The 19718-nt window shown below is 37.3% G+C and overlaps 1 protein-coding gene across 1 annotated transcript in view; it reads left to right on the top strand.

The window, feature by feature from the left end:
* The window catches only part of GPHN (gephyrin), a 795631-nt gene that overhangs the window by 698109 nt on the left and 77804 nt on the right, over window positions 1-19718 (top strand). The window contains exon 19 of the mRNA XM_042781141.1: window positions 12296-12417. Within this exon, the coding sequence (XP_042637075.1) occupies window positions 12296-12417 (122 nt within the window). The remainder of the gene's footprint in view (window positions 1-12295; window positions 12418-19718) is intronic.

Raw genomic sequence — 19718 nt, forward strand, 5'->3', positions numbered from 1 at the left:
CACATAAAAATAAATGTGCATTTTGAGAATTTCCAAGATAGTCTATCAACCCAATATTTATTTCCAAAAAATAAATATAAAGCTATATAAATCAATCATAGTTTACATTAAAACACACACACACACACACACACAAACATTAATGTACTGGTTGGCATTAGCCACATACATTCAAACTCTATATAAAAATAAAAACTTATATGTGAACTGCTGTATGAAAAGTGAATTTACTCTGTAAATCTTCACCCAAATCAAAATAAAATTAAAAAAAAAAAACAGCAATAAGTAACCATTATTATTAGAAAATTTTCTTTAAAATGATCCAAGAATATGCCATAAATATAGTGAGGCACAACAGAATATTTTGGTTATAAAACAGGACTTTTATCATCTGGTTGCAAAATAGCTTGGCCATTTTCAACAGAAAGAAAACTCAAATTCCAATAACAATTCACTATAATTAAGGATGTATAAGCCTCTTTCCCTTATGAATAAACCTATCACATGTAAATAACTTCATCAGTAATTTTAACACATATTAATTTTCCTTTAAATTCATTTCTTATAATTTTTATGCCTAGGCAAATGAAAGTCACTTCCCTGCAGACCTTCTACACTTATTGTATAACACAAATTTATTTTTTTTTTATTATCTTCCTTCATATTTCTGGCACAAACAGATCATTTTTACTTAAAAAAAAAATTATTTTTTCCTGATTAACAAAACAATCATCACCTTGCACCCTTTATCTTCATACATTCTTTTTACCTGTTAATAACAGCTACTTTATAATGTACTTAATATGAGCAATGATGCTCATATTATTATTGTTGTTGTTGTTATTATGTGCTGTCTAGTCGGGCCCAACTTATAGCTACCCCCTCCTTGGGTTTCCTAGGCAGTATCACTACGGAAGTAGATTGTCCCATCTTCCTTCCAAGGAGTGGCTGGTGGGTTTGAACTGCCAGCTTTCTGGTTAGCAGTCAAGTGCCTTAGCTACTGTGTTACCAGAGCTCATTATTAGAATACATTATTTTGTTCAGTTAAAAATAAAATTTCCACAAGATTAAATTTGTGTATGAATTCATAAACTTTATTTGTAATTCATGAATAGGGAAGCATTTGGTCTGAAAGTAAGACAAGGGCTCTGAAGAACAAGTAGAAGCACCCAAGTTATATGGGCAAAGTGGCATGAGAACAAGGAAATAATACTGGGAAAAATTGGTTAGTTCTAAGCTCCTTTCTTTATATGGAGTATTTGGAGCTTTCACAGCCGGTCCATACTTTCACAGCCAGTCCTGTTACTCCATAACAGGGAGTAAGCATTGATGGGTTGACTTAGGTTGCACCTCCAGGAAAGATCAAGCATTACAGAAAATAGAAAGTTAGCTAGATTTCAGTTTGCTGACATGACGCTTACTATAAGTGACTCTATCTTGGGCCTAGTACACTCAGGTTAACAGTCCATATATCTAAGATTATTTATCAGTTGCCCAAATTAATATTAGTTTAAGGTCTTGGAGTTAGAAGCAAGAATGGCCAGACTTTGTCTCTCACACTTTGGTCATGTTGTCCTAAGGGATCAGTCCCTAGAGCAGGATATCATACTGGGTAAAGTAGAGGGTCAGCAAAAAAGGAGAAGACCCTCCATGAGGTAGGTTAACAAAGTGGCTGCAGCAGTGGGTTAAGTGTGGCAATGGCTCTGAAGATTGTACAGGACCATGTGGCATTTCATTCTGTTGTACGAAGGCTTGCTATGAGTAGAAACCAACTCAATGGCACGTAAAGTCTCATTATTTGATTGAAGGATTATAGGAATTCTGCTTTTTACATAAAGGCATTCCTTATTATCATTCAATTTAGATGAACACAAATTTTGCTATTTTCTAGTAGAACTAGTGAGGGAAATTTAAGAGATTAAAATGAGTATTTTTTTAATCATAAAATACACCCAAGGCTTGTATAATTGGAATATTGTTCTCATATAATTTTACTACATAATGGTAGAGTGAGGAAGAAAACATAAGACAGTGTTTAAACCAAAATTACTAAACCAATCTAAATGGTCTAAAGAGTCATCTTACAGAAATATTATGTGAACTTTTTTCTGGTATAATTTAAAACTTCTATATTTATAAACCAAATTCTTAGACTCTAAATTATGTTTAAAGGCTCTGAATCTTCCTCATTCCTTCTTATCTTATAACCTAATAACCAAGCAAATTAGCTTAACTCTTAGTTAAAACTTTTTTTCCAGAGTTTAATTAAAAGCCATTTGTAACAGGAACATGCTTCTTTAGTCCTTACTGTAATATGATTTTCCCCTTTTTTTGTGTTAAATCTGTTTATCTGAACTACCTGATTGTATCTAAAGTGTACATATAATGACTAGACTTGGCTTTTGGTCAGTGAATACATTACTTTTTTCAGAAGGAAAGAAAAGTAAGGAAATGTAAGGAAGTTGCAATAGATATGGCGTCACTGACCATTGTAAAAGTCTAGTCATCTTCCGTTTGCAGAGAGTGGAAAGGTCTTAGATGCAGGAAAAACCTGTTTCAATACATAAAAAGAGAGAAAGTGAGTCACTATACCCCATTCAAACAATGCCTGAGGTCCTTTATAATTTCATTAAGACCATAGGAAAAAGTCTCTGAATAAGAGAACAAAGAGGAAGGTCTTTTACAATAAACTAAATGATTTTTCTTTAGACAAACAAGGCAAAGAATGTTCTCATGGGAGTTTAACAAAAGACCTTTTAAAATATTTTATGAATTTTATTCAAATCTAACTCTGAACCTTTTCATAACAATATAAACTCTGTCGTTCATAGCTGATGTCGAGTCATTTCCAACTCATAGCCACCCTGCGTACAACAGATCAAAACACTCCAGCTCCTGCACCATCCCCACAGTTGCTGTGTTTCAGCCCATTGTTGCAACCACCCATCTCATTGAAGGTCTTCCTCTTTTTCATTGACCCACTGCTTTACCATGCATTATATCCTTCTCCAGGAGATGGTCCCTTCCATCAACATGACCAAAGTACGAGAGATAAAATCTGGCCATTCTTGCTTTTAAGGAGCCATCCATGTTGTATTCAGTATTCTTCACCAATACCATAATTCAAAGGCATTGATTTTCTTCAGTCTTCCTTATTCATTGTCCAGCATTTTGCATGACTATGCGGTAATTGAAAATACCATGACTTGAGTCAAACACACCTTACTCCTCCAAGTGAAATCTTGATTTCTTTTTCTTTTTTTTTTAACATATTGAAGAGGCCTTTTGCAGGAGACTTGTCCAATGTATACATCATTTCATTTCTTGACTGCTCCTTCCATGGGTGTTGATTGTGAATCCAAGTAAAATGAAATCCTTGACAACTTCAGTCTTTTTTCCATTTATCATGATGTTGCTTATTGTTCCAGATGTGAGAATTTTTGTTTTCTTTATGTCAAAATACACTAAAAGTGGTAGTCATTCATCTTCATCAGTAAGTACTTCAAGTCCTCTTCACTTTAAGCAAACAAGGTTGTGTCATCTGCATATCACAGGTTGTTAATGAGTGCTCCTCCAGTCCTGATGCCATGTTCTTCATATAGTCCAGATCTCAGATTATTAACTCAGCATACAGATTGAATAAGTATGGTGAAAGAATACAACTCTGATGCACACTTTGCCTGATTTTAAATCACAGTTTCTCCTTGTTATGGTTGAATGACTGCAGCTCAGTCTATATACAGGTTCCACATGAACACAATTAAGTGTTCTGGAATTCTCATTCTTCACAATGTTACCCATAATTTGTTATGATCCACACAGTTTAGTACTTTTATATAATCACTAAAACACAGGTAAACATCTTTCTGATATTCTCTGCTTTCAGCCAAGGTCTGACATCAGCAATGATATTCCTTGGTCTATGTCTTCTGAATCGGCTTGAATTTCTGACAGTTCCCTTTCATTGTACCGCTGTAGCCATTTTTTATTTATCCTCAGCAAAATTTTACTTGTGTGTGATATTGATGATATTGTTTGATAATTTCCACATTCTGTTGAATCACCTTTCTTTATGATGGGCACAAATATGGACTCTTCCAATAATTGGCCAGGTTGCTATCTTCCAAATTTCTTGGCATAGATGAATGAATGCTTCCAGCATTGCATCCATTTCTTGAAGCATCTTAATTGATATTCTGTCAATTCCTGGAGCCTTGGTTTTTGCCAGTGCCTTCAGTGCAGTTTGGACTTCTTCCTTCAGTACTGCCAGTTCTTGACCATATACTGCCTCCTATAATAGTTGAATGCCAACTAATTCTTTTTCATACAGTGACTCTGTGTATTCATTCCATCTTCTTTTGATGCTTTCTACATTGTTCAATATTTTATCCATAGAGCCCTTCAATATTGCAACTCGAGGCTTGAAATTTTTCTTCAGTTCTTTCAACTTGAGAAATGTCAAGCGTGTTCTTCCTTTTTGGTTTTCTAACTCCAGGTCTTTGCACATTTCATTATAATACTTTACTTTTTCTTCTCATTTCACCCTTTGCAATATTCTATTCAGCTCTTTTTCATCATTTCTTCCTTTTACTTTAGCTACTCTACATTCAAGGGCAAGTTTCACAGTCTCTTCTGACATCCATTTTGGCCTTTTCATTCATCCTCCCTTCTTTTTTCCTTTCCTTCCTCCCTCTCTTCCACCTTTCCTTCCTTCCTTCCTTCCTTTCTTTTTAATAACCTTTTGTTTTCCTTATATATGATATGCTTGATATCATTCCTCAACTTGCTGGTCTTTGTGATCATTAGTATTTAATACATCAGATTTATTCTTCATATGATCTCTGAATTCAGATGGAATATATTCAAGAACATTACTGTGTCTCTCATGGATTTGTTCAAATTTTCTTCCAGTTCAACTTGAACTTGCACAGGAACAGTTGATGTTCTGTTCCACAGGTGGCCCATGGACTTGTTCTGACTGATGATACTACATGTTCCATCATGTCTTTCCACCGATGTCAGTTTGATTCCTGTGTATTCCATCCAGCAAGGTCCACATGTGTAGTCAATAATTATGATGTTGAAAATAGGTGTTTGCAATGAATAAGTCATTGGTCTTGCAAAATTCTATCATGAAATCTCTTAGTTGTTTCTGTCACTAAGACTTATTTTCCAACTATTAATTCTTATTCTTTATGTCTAACATTTGCATGTCAATCACCAGTAATTATAAATGCATCTTCATTTCAGGTTGGATCAATTTCAAACTGTAGAAGTTGGTAAAAATCTTCAGTTTCTTCATCTTTGGCTTTAGTGATTGATGTGTAGATTTGAATAATAGTTGTATTAACTGGTCTTCCTTGTAGGTTTCTGGATTTATCCTATCACTGATAACGTTGTACTTCAGGATAGATCTGAAATATTATTTTTGACGATGAATGTGTGACTCCATTCCTCTTCACGTTGTCATTTTCAGTATAGTAGAGCATATGATTCTCTGATTAAAAATGGCAATGCTAGTTCATTTCAGCTCAGTAACGTCTAGGATATTGATCATTATGTGTTCCATTTTATGTTTCACAACTTCCACTTTACCAAAATTCTTGCTTTGTAAATTCCACGTTCCAGTTAATTATGTATGTTTACAGATGTTTCTTCTCATTTTGAATCATGCTACATCAGCAAACGAAGGTCCCTAAAGCTTTATTCCATACACTTCATTAAGATCGACTCTACTTTGAGGAGACAGCTCTTCCCCAGTCATATTTTGAATGCCTTCGAACCTGAAGGGCTCATCTTGCAGCACTATTTCAGGCAGTGTTCAACTGCCATTCATAAGGTTTTCACTGGCCGGTTTTTTCAGAAGTGGATTGCCAGGTCCTTCTTCCCAATTAGTCTGGAAGCTTCACTGAAACCTGTCCACCACGGGTGACTCTGCTGGTATTTGAAATACTGGTGGCATAGCTTCCAGCATCACTGCAACACAGAAGCCACCACAGTCTGACATTTCTATTTTATTTCTCAAAAGGAAAGAGTTTCAAGACAAAATCACCAATTCTAAGGCTTTTTTGCAGAAATTCGGGTATAATATAATTAATGTCTGGAATTAGATAGGGAAGAGTTGGGAAGAGGAATTAAAATGTAGAGTTGAGGATGGGAAAGATTAGGAAATTCTTAATGATTGAGACCTTTGGGAAGAGAGTGAACTACAGAGGGAAACAAAATCAAAAGTAAATGTTTCAAAGCTGGTAGTATATGACACCATGGACAATAGAAACAACATACTGAAATTTAATAGATAGCAAAGTAACATGGTATAGAGATAATGGGTTACTGCATTTTGTTTTATTTTGTATTGTTTTCTTTTCTTTTGTATTTTAATTGTGGTACATATCAGGCATCCAGAGAAAATGTTGTAGAATAATCAGAGGCTAGAAGTATAAGATACAAAAAAAAAAAAAAGATCATATTTAAAGGGGAAAATTGTGGCTATTATAGTATATTCAGCCTTATTGAACTTCCATCCATTTTTGTGTATTTTCTTTGAATATACTTAAAATACACGATAAATCCCACCTTCTCATTTAGCTATTATTTCATCATGTCAGTTTTGCAGACATGATCTTTAATTGTTCTGCTATTTCTGAAAATGTTTGCCGCAAAATAATAGAGAGAAACATGAATGGCAATGAAAACACCCTAAGGCCAGGGAAATACTAGGTGGTGGCCAGTACCCTACTGTGGGGAAAAAAAATAAAGGATACAGCCACATAGTTTTCTTTCTGAAGCAATTTGTATGATTGATTAATAGAGTTAAAGAGCTGTAAACCTTGGTCTCTATAAAATCATAATGATTTCATATAACCCTGTGTTAATTAAGATCAGAAAATTAATGTATATTAGCATTAAATAGGGAAAAAAAAAAAAAAAAGACAGCTAGAATGCTCCTTAGAAGCAAGGATGGTGAGACTTCATCTCACATACTTTGGACAAGTTGCCAGGAGCAGAGGCATGTCTAAGATATGGCAGGTATGACATGCTCTGGCATCATTTGAGGGAGGGTGCCAATGAGCAGTTTCTGTTTGGCCATTGCAGTTTCCATCACTAGCTGTGAAAGATCATTCACCAACTTAAAACTAATTGCCATAGGCACCATTTTCCACAGATACACCTCTGATCATGAGGGACCAGTCCCTGTAGGACATAAGGCTTGGTGAAATAGAGGGTCAGCAATAAAGAGTAAGACGCTCAGTGAAATGGATTGACACAGTGGCTGCAGCAGAGGACTTAGAGATAGCAGTGATTTGAGGACGGCACAGGACCAAGCGGTGTTCCATTCTGTTGTACATAGGGTCACTATGAGTTGGAACTGAGTCAAGGGGACCTGATAACAGCAGCAATTTTCCAGGCACTGTCGTTGTTGTTAGGTGTCATCGAGTCATGTCTGACTCATAGCAACCCTATGCACAACAGAACAAAGTACCACCCGGTCCCGCCCCAGCTCCATGCCACTGTGTCAGTCTATCTCGTTGAGGGCCTTCCCCTCTTTCAGCAACCCTCCACCTTATCAAGCATGATATCCTTCTCCAGGGAATGGTCCCTTCTGACAACATGACCAAAGTAGGTGAGATGAAGTCTGGCTATTCTTGCTTCCAAGGAGCATTCTGGCTGGACTTTCTCCAGCACAGATCTGTTAGTTCTTTTAGCAGTCCACAGTACTTTCAGCATTCTTTGCCAGCAACACAACTCAAAAGCATCATTTCTCCTTGGAGAGAACAATCATGGGAGAAACAAAGACTGCTTATGCACAGGGACACAGCTCAAGGGGCAGGAGTGCATGGAGGGATGGACACAGGGAAGAGGTAACTATCAGGAGGAAGTGGGAAGGGAGCTGTTGCATTGTGGTAAATTGTGGTCAATGTCATGAGACAAAGTATATGTGAATTGCTGTATGGAAAGTGAATTTGCTCTGTAAATTTTCACCCAAATCACAATTAAAAAAAAAAAAAAAAAGCATCATTTCTTCTTTGGTCTTCCTTTTTCATTGTCCAGTTCTCACATGTGTATGAGGCGATTGAAAATACCATGGCTTGTGTCAGGCACACCTTAGTCCTCAAGGAGACATCCTTGCTCCTCAGCACTTGAAAGAGGTCCCTTGCAGCCAACTTGCCCAATACTATATGTCATCTAATGTCCTGACTGGTGCTTCCATTGGCATCAATTATAGAATTAAGCAATGTGAAGTCTTTGACAACTTCAATCTTTTCTCCATTTATCGTGATACTGCTTATAGGTCCAGTTGTGAGGACTTTTGTTTTCTTTATATTGAGATGTAATCCATACTGCAGACTATATTCTTCAATCTTCATCAGTAAGTACCTCAAGTCATCCTCACTTTCAGCAAGCAAAGTTGTGTCATCAGCTTATCACAGGTTGTTAATGATTGTTCCTCCAATCTCGATGCCATGTTCTTCTTCATATGTTTGCTTCTCAGATTATTTGCTCGGCATACAGATTGAATAAGGAAAAGGATACAATCCTGACACACTCCCTTCTTGATTTTAAACCATGCAGTGTCCCCTTGTTCTGTTCGAACAACAGCCTCCTGGTCAATGTACAGGTTTCTCATGAGCACAATCAACCACTCTGGAATTCCCATTCTTCTTAATGTTATCCACAATTTGTTATGATCCACGCAATCAAATGCCTTTGCAAAGTCAATAAAACACAAATAAACATCTTTCTGATATTCTTTGCTTTGAGCCAGGATCCATCTGACAGCGGCTATGATATCCCTTGTTCTACATCCTCTTCTGAATCTGGCTTGCACCTCTGGAAGTTCGCTGTCAATATAGTGCTGCAGCCGTTTTTGAATTATCTTCAATAAGATCTTACTTGCTTGCGATATTAATGATATTATTTGATAATTGCCACATTCTGTGGGATCACCTTTCTTTGGAATGGGTACAGATATGGATCTTTCCAGTCAGTTGGCCAGGTAGCTGTTTTCCAGATCTCTTGGCATAACTGAGTGAGTGCCTCCAATGGGGCATCTATTTGTTGAAACATCTCAATGGGTATTCCATCAATTCCTGGAGCCTTGTTCTTCGACAATTCCTTCAGTGCAGCTTCGACTTCTTCCTTCAGTATCATTGGTTCTTGATCATATGGCACCTCCTGAAATGGATGAAGATCTACCAGTTCTTTTTGGTACAGTGACTCTGTATATTCCTTCCATCTTCTCTTGATGTTTCCTGCATCATTCAATATTTTGCCTATAGAATCTTTTAATATTGCAACTCGAGGCTTAAGTTTTTTTTTCTCAGTTCTTTCAGCTTGAGAAATGCCAAGTGTGTTCTTCCCTTTTGGTTTTTTAACACCAGGTCTTTGAACATTTCATTATAGTCATTGGCTTTGTCTTCTCAAGTTGCTCTTTGAAATCTTCTGTTCAGCTCTTTTATCTTGTCATTTCTTCCATTTGCTTTAGCTACTCTCTGCTCAAGGGCAACTTTCAGAGTCTCTTCTGTCCTCTATTTCAGTCTTTTCTTCTTTTCTCATCTTTTCAGTGACCTCTTGCTTTCTTCATGGATGGTGTTCTTGATGTCATCCCACAATTCTTCTTGTTTTCAGTCATTGGTGTTCAATGCATCAAATCTATTCTTTAGATGGCCTCTAAATTCAGAAGAGGTATTTTCAAAATCATATCTTCGTTCTCGTGGACTTGTTTTAACTGTCTTTAACTTCAAGTTGAACTTGCATATGAGCAGTTGATGATGGTCTGTTCCACAATCAGCTACTGGTCTGGTTTTGGCTGAAGATATTGACCTTTTCCATCGCCTCTTGCCACAGATGTAGTCAATATGATTCCTGTGTATTCCATCTTGCAAAGTCCACATGTATAGCCACTGTTTGTGTTGTTGAAAAAAAGGTATTTGCAATGAATAAGTCATTGGTCTTTCAGAATTCTATCATGCGATTTCCAGCATCATTTCTGTCACCAAGGCCAAATTTTCCAGCTACTGGTGATTCTTCTTTGTTTCCAACTTTTGCATTCCAATCACCAGTGATAGTTAACACATCCTGATTGCATGTTCGGTCAATTTCAGACTGCAGAAGTTGATAAAAATCTTCAATTTCCTCATCTTTGACTTTGGTAGTTGGTACATAAATTTGAATAATAGTCGTATTAACGGGCCTTCCTTGTAGGCGTATGGATATTATCCTATCACTGACAGCATTGTACTTCAGGACAGATCTTGAAACAGCCTTTGTGATTATGAACATCACACCATTCCTCTTCAAATGATCATTCCTGTCATAGTAGACCACCTGGTGGTCTGATTCAAAATGGCCAAAATCAGTCCATTTCGGCTCACTAATGCCTAGGATATTAATCTTTATGTACTCCATTTCTTTTTTGACAACTTCCAATTTTCCTAGATGCATGCTTCATACATTCCATGTTCTGATTATTAATGGATGTTTGTAGCTGTTCTCCTCAATTTGAGTACTGCCACATCAGCAAATGGAGGTCTCAAAAGCTTTACCTTATCCATATCATTAAGGCTGGCTCTACTCTGATGATGCAGCTCTTTCCTGGTCCTATTTTGAGAGCCTTTCAACCTAAGTGGCTTATCCTCCTGCACTGTATCAATGTTTCCAGTCTATTCATAAAGTTGCCCAGTAATGTATCAGACAGTTTTTCCCTGCTATTCATAAGGTTTTCCCTGGCCAATTCTTTGAGAAGTGGATGGCCTCCTCTTTTCCAAGCACTACCAGTGATTAAAGATAAAACTGTGTTGTGATTTCACATGGCATCTGATTAAGTTAAATTTGTGTTTAAAAGGAAAACTGCCAGGTGAAATTGAATAAGATAGTCAGAGTTTTTCTCCAGCCTGTTGTAAGGGGACAGCTGGTTGCAAAGCCGTTGTTATTTTTCTAGCATAAAGCCCAAGGTCTGACCCAAGATATCACTAAAGAGTCAGAAGGAAGACTGAAGGAGTTTGCAGAAGGAATTTGAGGTTATTGTTTGGGAGAACTGGGGTGTTAAGCCTTTAGTATTGGCCATATTAACAGCCTGAGTATCTGTACTATACAGATTTGTCTTCAACCCCCTAAGATGATGTTCTATATTTTTTCAATTCAAAGATACACTTTATAATATTTTTTAAATTAAAGCATATCTTTAAAATTATATAGAAACTAAGTATTTCTCTACGCCACCAGAGCTCCCAGGAATTTTATAATTTAATAGTTTGTGTTCACATTATAAACTAATTCCATTTGCAGTAATATCTAGGAGTAACAGTATGAGAATAATTGCAGGGGTTGGGAAGTAGATGCTTTTGCAGCATCATATATCAAAATGAAAGGAAGGAGAATCACATTTATTATATGTTTATTTACATTAACTGTGTGTCCATTATCTCAGTTGATCCTAACACCTACATTGAAGGTAGTTATTATTACTACATGTTATACATGAGAAAATTAAAACATAAAGAGTTTGGCTGACTTCAATTTGAATCTTTTGTGAATTTCAAGCTCTTCCTACTTACCACACTGTCTCACTGAAACATCCTAGGATAAAATAAGCATCTTATAATTGTCTTCATTTACAAAACAATGATAGATATTAAATCTCTAAAGGGTGTTTCAATTTAGAGTTGTGAAGTTGGGGGTATGTATAGCTAAGTGTTACTTGTTTACATTTGCTTGTGAAAGAGGCAAAGCATCTACCTCCTCTCCTTCAGATAAGATTAACCTAAGTGATACTGTTGTACCCACTTCAGAAAAGAAATCAAAAACTTGAAAGAAATGGTGAGCATTCATTGCCTTCGGACATGAGAGTATTATGTGACAGAGTTTCTACCTCATATGTTCTCAGTGAAATATAAGTTGGAAGAAAAAAGAGAATTGTTTCATTTAGTTTGTTCCAGTAACCAATTGCTGGGACTACCAATATCTCCAAAGCATCACTGCCCACTTGTAGCCAAAGCTGGTATGATATTTGACTTGCTGTTCAATCACCATTCAAATATCTAAAAAAAAATATATATATATATATATATCTTAGGAGATGTTCTCTTTTCTCCTATGCTGTCAGTATTTATTCAAAGATCTTTTGAGTGTATACCTTCTATGTGAGAGATACAGTTATAGATGCTAGTTATCCTAAACTCTGTTTACTAGATCTAGACAGCCTAAGCAGTTTACTAGATTTACTGTTTTCCTCAGTGATAATAGGCAATATTATCCTAAGAGAATAATTTGTGGTGGTTTTTTGGCTTTGTAGCTGCTAAATCCTGAAGATGACCTCTTACCAGGAAAGATTCGAGACAGTAATCGTTCAACCCTCCTAGCAACAATTCAGGAACACGGTTACCCTACAATCAACTTGGGAATTGTAGGAGACAAGTAAGTATTGGATTATATTTTGAAAAGTTGTTACTATGCAAATATGAATTTTTAGAGTACTAATAGGTGGAGTTGCTGCTGATGAGACAGAGATACCATAATTTTCCCTTAATCTGATTCTTTAAAAAAACAGAGAATTATAGAAGTGTCTTTATCCACTAGGAATAGTTATTCTCTTGGAATGACTATTAAAACAGGAGAATTCGCTTTCCTGTGTGTGTGTTAAGTTTTCAGGCATTCTTTTTAGTAGTTTTGGCTTTATCCTAGTAGAATTAATGGTGATGGTGTTATTCCTGGTCACACCTTTACTTGTTTCAAGAAAGACAGGAAACACATGGGTGAGAAGAATAAGAGAGTGTGTCAAAATAGCACTATCTGCTAAGACTTTTATATTGAATTTTGTTTCTTTATGTTAGACAAGTTTCTTCAGGCTTCACCCACTTGTGAGTACAAAGGGAGGCACATTGACTATGTTGTACCAAAGTACCATCTTTCACTCTGTGAAAAGTGAAACCAAACAGTTTCATTGAAAGGTAGAAAGTTTCCCAAACTGAGAGACATCCTAGCACCCCAGCAAGACACTGTAATGTTCCAAATTGCAGAAGTGAGGTTTTTATCAAGTGGAGTAAACAAAGTGCTACATGCTTTCAGACATGAGGAAGGTGTATGGCAAGAAATTACAAGGGAGGTTGTTAAACTATAATTCTTCTTAATATTATCAGTTCTGTTTTCTGACCTTTAGGAATATGTTGATCAAGGCATTCTTCTTAGAGTAAGCCACACAAATGTCTTTTAACAAACAATTCCTCATACAACTTAAAATCTTGACCCTTGCTCCTTTCCAGTTACAACCAGTTAAACTTTCACAAGGATCTGAATTGTCTCTCTAGGACAATGGGAACAGAGACTTTGGCCAAGCTGCACTGTAATTCAAAATGGAGGTTAATTTAGGTCTGGGTCAGCCATCTTAATCATGTCAAGAACCGCTGTTTTGAAATCTGTGTATATTTCCCTCTTTTGATCAGGCCTCTACTAGAGTGTGCAGATCACCTACATAGGAGTTACCCATCTTCTACAAGGACTTTATCTTAGACAGCAGCTCTGTTTGAGCTTTTAAGACCCCAGATGCCAGCCATGTTATTAGGAGTGACCAGGCACCATCAAGCATTATCTTGCTATAGCTTTGGGCCTCGTCTTCGGGGTGAGTTGGTTCTAGCTGGGATAGTGTTGCAGACAAGGTTGCATTGGGGGACTTACTTGGTATATCTAAAAAGATCTGACCTCAGAACTAAAATTAATTCTCCTTTGCAAAATTAGTTTCTTTTAAATACGTAATTCATCACGTGGCTAGATGTTTCAAGAATTGGCTGTGGCAATGAGGAACACAGTGCAAATGTAGCATAGTGGATAAGCTACTTGGCTGCTGAGTAGCTGGTCAAACCCACCAGCCACTCTACAGAAGGAAGATGGGGCAAGCTACTGTCATAAAGATTTACAAGGGAGGTCACTATGAGTCAGAACTGAGTCAGTGACAGTGAGTGAGTTTTTATAATAACAACTGCAGTAATTAAAAGGAGTAGGCAGGCTAGTAGAAAAATGCATATTACAGATCTAATACTTTGGTATCACCAACTGAAATATTTCAAAATGGAAGTATGGTCTTGGAGGGAATGGTATGTAACCAACCAAAAAACAACCAAACTCAGTGTCGTAGAATCAGATCCGACTCATAACAACCCCTCCTTGGGTTTCCAAGGCAGTATCACTACGAAAGTAGATTGCCCAAGCTTCCTTCCAAGGTGTGGCTGGTGGGTTTGAACCTCTAGCTTTCTGGTTAGCAGTCAAATGCCTTAGGCACTACACCACCAGAGCTCCCCCTCATCATAAGGACATGCATAACTTTTGGGAGAACAATTTAGTGTTAGGCCCTAACCATAAGTTAGTGTTAGAGTCTTGGTAACAGTTTGACTTTTTCCATGTCTTAATTTCATCTGACTGAGCTAATTGTTGATGTAGAGTCAGGAGTTGGTTTTAAGTAAGAGCCATCTACAAATAATACCATGTCATGGTTTGTCAAAGAAGTTTCCTTTAAGGGTCTACAGGTTATCAAAAGCTGCTCAGTTAAATAGTCATGGGAAGAACGATCGCCTCTATCAGTTGCAGGAAGAATAGTAGCTGGGTTTAAAGTAGCCACTGTATGTACTCTAATATTTGAAGCTGACAGAAGAAGGATCTCATAGGAAGTGAGTCTGCTGGCAGATAAATGTTGAGATAAAGCAGTATTGAGTAAAGTAGACACTACATGGGGTACATATATATCTAAAAAATTCCCTAAAATTTTGTCTTCCATAATTTCTACCAATTCTGCAGTAGCAATTAATGGCCTGAGGCAAAAAGGGAAGAATCTCGCCACAGGGTCCAGCTATGGCTGTAATAACTTACAGGCCTATTTTGTCCTCTGTATTTCGGTGAGAGAACACCTAACGCATCACCAGAAAGTTCATGTACAAAGCAGGCATGTTGGTCAATGATTATTTTAATTTAGTCATCGCCTGTTGATCTTCTTGGGTAAGGTAAAATGGATCAGTCTCAAAAGTCTTTAAATATTTGTATAAAGTTGAGCCATGAGAGAAAACTTAGGAATCCAAGCTCAGCAATAGCCACAGAGACACTGAGCAAGAGAAAGACAGAGAGGTACACAAGCGGTACAGACAATAAAGATAAACATTTTTACATATATAATACTGCATCGTCCGTGATAATAAACATTAATCTATGGGTAAATAGATGGGTAGACAGGCTGCATGATCAGGCATGTCTAGGCAGAAGGGAATATATACCCATGACTTTATATAAGGTTGATAGTAGTAGATAGTACCTAAGGCATTTGACTGCCAACAGAAGGCTGGCAGTTCAAACCCACCAGCCACTCCTCAGAAGGAAGATTGGGCAATCTACTTCCAAAGAGATACCACCTCAGAAACACAAGGAGGGGTTGCTGTGAGTTAAATCGACTTGATGGCAATGAGTTTGGCTTTTTTTGGTTATTTGTATGTGCTTTAAGAATGTCCAAATAAAATACAAATACCATTTGACCCAGCCATCCCATTACTAGGTATATACCCTAAAGAAGTGAGAGCCATAACAAGAACAGATATATGCACGCCGATGTTCATCGCAGCACTATTTACAATAGCCAAAACTTGGAAACAACCTAGATGTCCAACAACTGAGGAATGGATAACCAAACTTTGGTACATTCACACAATGGAATACTATGCAACGCTAAAGAATAATGTAGAATCTGCAAAACACCGCATAACGTGGATGAACTTGGAGGACATTATGCTGAGTGAAATAAGTCAGTCACAAAAGGACAAATATTGTATTAGTCCGTTATTGTAAAAGTTAAGGAAAGGTTTATCTATTGGAGGACATTTTCTTTGTTGGTTACCAGGGGTGGGAGGGGAGGGGAGGGAATGCTGTTAGATAGATAGAGATAAATATTGATTTGGATGAAAAGAAGGGCAATGTACCAAATGTGAGTGACCAATATGGCAGCATTGAGGATGAGAAAGACAGAGAGAGTTACATGGGCAGTACAAACAACAAATATGAACCCCTTTGTAAATACAATACTGAGTTGTCAATGAAAGCAAACATGGGTATAGGGACGGATAGATGGGTGAACAAGCTAAACAATTATGTATGTCTAAATGGAGAGTGTATCCAAGATCATATATAGGGTTGGCAGACAATGGGCCTCTCGAAGAGTATGAAGGGATGGACACTGGGAGGAGGTAACTATGGGGAGGAAGTGGGAGGGGATCTGCTGCATTGTAAATTTTGGTCAATGACATGAGACAAAGTATATGTGAACTGCTGTATGAAAAGTGAATTTACTCTGTAAATCTTCACCCAAATCCTAATAAAAAAAAGAAAAAGAAAAAGAATGTCCAAATACATGATAGAGCTATCAAGAGGCAAAGTTATGATAACTTCTTGGCCACAGCCAACTACCCTGAAGGGACAAGTAGTTGGATCTGTGGGCTTAGGACCATAGTCGAAGGGGACATCAAGCTCCCTTGACATAACATACTACACGAAAACATTGTTCTACTTCCTACTTTGTTGAGTAGCAACTGGAGTCTTAAAAGCTTGCAGGCATGTATGAAAAGTGAATTTGCTCTGTAAATCTTCACCCAATCACAATTAAAAAAAAAAAAAAAAGTTTGCAGACAGCCATCCAGATGCACCAATGAGTCTTTCCTCATCCAGAGCAAAGGAGAATTAAGAAAAGCAAAGGCCCATGGAAACAATTAGTCCAAGGGACTTGTAGACCATGCAGTCCTTAGCCTATATGACAATGAGACCAGAAGAACTAGATGGTGCCTGGCTACCACTGTCAACCACTCAGAAAGGGATCAGTGCAGGAAATCCTGGATAGAGTGGAAGAACAATGTGGAACAAAACTCAAAATCATAAAAAACAAGACCAGGTTGACTGGTCTGATAGAGCCTGGTGAGACCCTCGAGACTGGCCCCTAGTTACCCTTCAGGTCTGGAACTGAACTCACTCCTGTGGGTTCCAGCCAAACAATAGCAGGCATATAGGGTAAACATTTACATCAGGTAGATACACTCCAATCAATCCTAAGTGAACAGAAGGGTAGTATTTGCATAAGGAGATAGCTTGGGGGGGCAGGAATGCTAGGAAAGAAGGACACAGGAAAGAGGTAACTACAGGGAGGAAGTGGGAAGAGAGCTGTTAGATTGTGGGAAATTGTAGTCAATGTCATGAAACAAAATGTATATGAACTGCTGTATGAAAAATGAATTTGCTCTGTAAACACTCACCCAAATCACAATAAAAATTAAAAAGTGAAAAACAATAACCCCAGAGCCCTAAAAATCCCCTTAATTGTTTCTTTGTTTTAGGTAAAGAGAAGGCTATAATAGCTTAAGTCATGAATAAATCTCCCATCTCTATTGTGTGGCTTTTTAACTGAAAAGACAGGAGTGTTCCAAGGGCTACTACAGGGATGGTTAACCCTTTAGAAAAATAACCCTGCATTATACGAGTTAGTCCTTTCTTTGCTTTTCATGTAAGTGGATATTAGGGAATTGGGGCAGAGGTTTAGATGTGTCTACTTGAGTTTTAATAGGTTCAAGAGCCAATACTCAGCCAACATCTGTGGATGTTGTAGCCCTTGAAATTTTGAGGATCTGAGAAGTAACCTCAGGGAGAAGGGAGCCTGAACAAGCAGAGTTTTAGAGGGCACAGTAAGGGCTTGCATGTGGCAAAGAACTGCTTCTTTTTGAATGTTATCTATCCCTGAGTTCTGACTTTCAGGCAAAATTCATAACATTTTCATCTTTTCATTAAATTGTAAATGGCAATTCTGTTTAGATAAAGTATCTCTTCCTATGAGTAGGAGTGTCAGAACTAAGTAAAAAAGAGTCCAGGTCCTCAATAGGACCAAGAGATATTTGCACAGGTTGAGAATGTACTAAGGATTGTTTTTTATTAGCAATGTCTATTATTTTTGAGGTCTTTTTATTCCAGGGCAGGGGCTTTTGTAAACATGCAGGATTAATTGCAGATAGGGTAGCTCCTGTATAGATTAAGAATTGTCAGTGTTCTCCATTAATATAAATAGTTCTTTCTCCTTGAGGATTTAGAGCCAGCTTGGGGAAAGTCCCTATATTATTCTCAGAGACCCTTCATTCTGAATCAGGGGGTGAAAAGGTGGTTGAGGTTTATTCTTTAATTAAAACATTCATTTTTTCCCAGTGTGGCCAAGTTTTTTGACAGTAGTGGCAAAGACCAGTTTTAGGTCCAATAGAGGGTTTAAAATTTCTTTTGAGTAGGCCCTTTTAGCTGTTGTAATTGAAGGGCAATTAATTTGTTAGCCTTAGCAGCCTGCTTTGTTTCTAAAGTTTGGACAAGCTCAGGAGCTAAGCTAGTCAATTCAGTAGTGGGAGCAGTTTTTTAATCCAAACAAGGCTGAAATTCCCGGCTTGAGGTCAGATGTAAATACTATATTATAGGCCCGCATGGTTCCTACATCTGAAGAGTATGCACTTTCATCCTTAGGTTGTATGCAAGAATGGATTTTTGTCTAATCAACAATTAGAGAAAAGGCCTTTGGGATTGTTTTTTGTAATTTTTCACCCTTAAGCTTCTGCAAAAAGTTTCAGCTATTTTTTCCTTTACCCAAGGCTAAACCAGCTTGGGGATCTTTTCATGCAACTCATTCTAACCATAATTGGGCTTCCCCACGGCCAAATAACATTTGGACTAATTGATATAAATCAGGCAACATGGGTGATAAACTTCAATAAGGACTTTAAACTGTTTAGCAAATTTGTAAGGATCCTTACATTATTTTGGAAAATCTTTAACAATGATATATAGTTCCATGCAGGTACAAGGAGTGAAAGAATAGTATTCTTTGGATTTTCCCTGGTACCTGTTCCAAATTCCATGGATAAATCTTAAAAGGCATTTAAGGAATATAGGCTTTGGACAGTCTGCTTTTGGACTGTCTGGCTTTGAATCATTAGTAGATTCTTTAGGGAAGAAAAGAAGTTCAAACAAAGTGTTTCCAGAAGAGTAAGAAGGTAGAGAAGTGTACAGGGAGGCTACTGCCAGCTCAGGAGCAGCAGTGACAGGGGTAGGGGGAAAGGAGGAAGGTGTAAGCATAGATAGAACAGCTCTGACTTTGCAATTCCTTATTTTGTTTAGTTACTTCAGTAATTGTATTCCGCAGTATTTCGTTTTGTTTGGTCCATTTAGAAACAGAATCTTACAGAGAGGTTAGTTTGCTATTTTGATGTCTTTGAGAGGCCTCAAAGTACAATTTTAAAACCTTTCCCATTGCCATTTATTAATTCAGAAGCCTTTGTTTTCTGATTTACTGTGCAGGTAATTTAACTTAGAAAGATCAGAGATTCTCCAAAGTAGCCACTGATTTTCTAAACTGCTTTTGGGTAAGTCATGCCAGACACACAGAAACAAGTATGTAAAAGAATGAAAATGTTTGTTCATGTAATGAGTGGGAGTTCCTGAAGAGGGTTCAGCATTCTCTTAGATTTGACATTTCCCATGTTCCCAAAGGAGGTATAAAGTTAGCTTCAAAAGCTTTTCAAACAGAAGATCAGTGCTTTCAGTTTCTTACAAATGGCTAATATCCCTAAGGTTCTGAGACCCTTAAGCAACAACTATATGGAATCTAAAATCAAAGGAACTTATGTTCTATTTTATAAAAACAGAGAGGAAAAAAAAGACAAATCCTAGAA

This window comes from Orycteropus afer, unplaced genomic scaffold (assembly GCF_000298275.1).
Source record: "Orycteropus afer afer isolate SDZICR_OR568_19922 unplaced genomic scaffold, OryAfe1.0 scaffold00088, whole genome shotgun sequence".
Taxonomy (NCBI): domain Eukaryota; kingdom Metazoa; phylum Chordata; class Mammalia; order Tubulidentata; family Orycteropodidae; genus Orycteropus; species Orycteropus afer.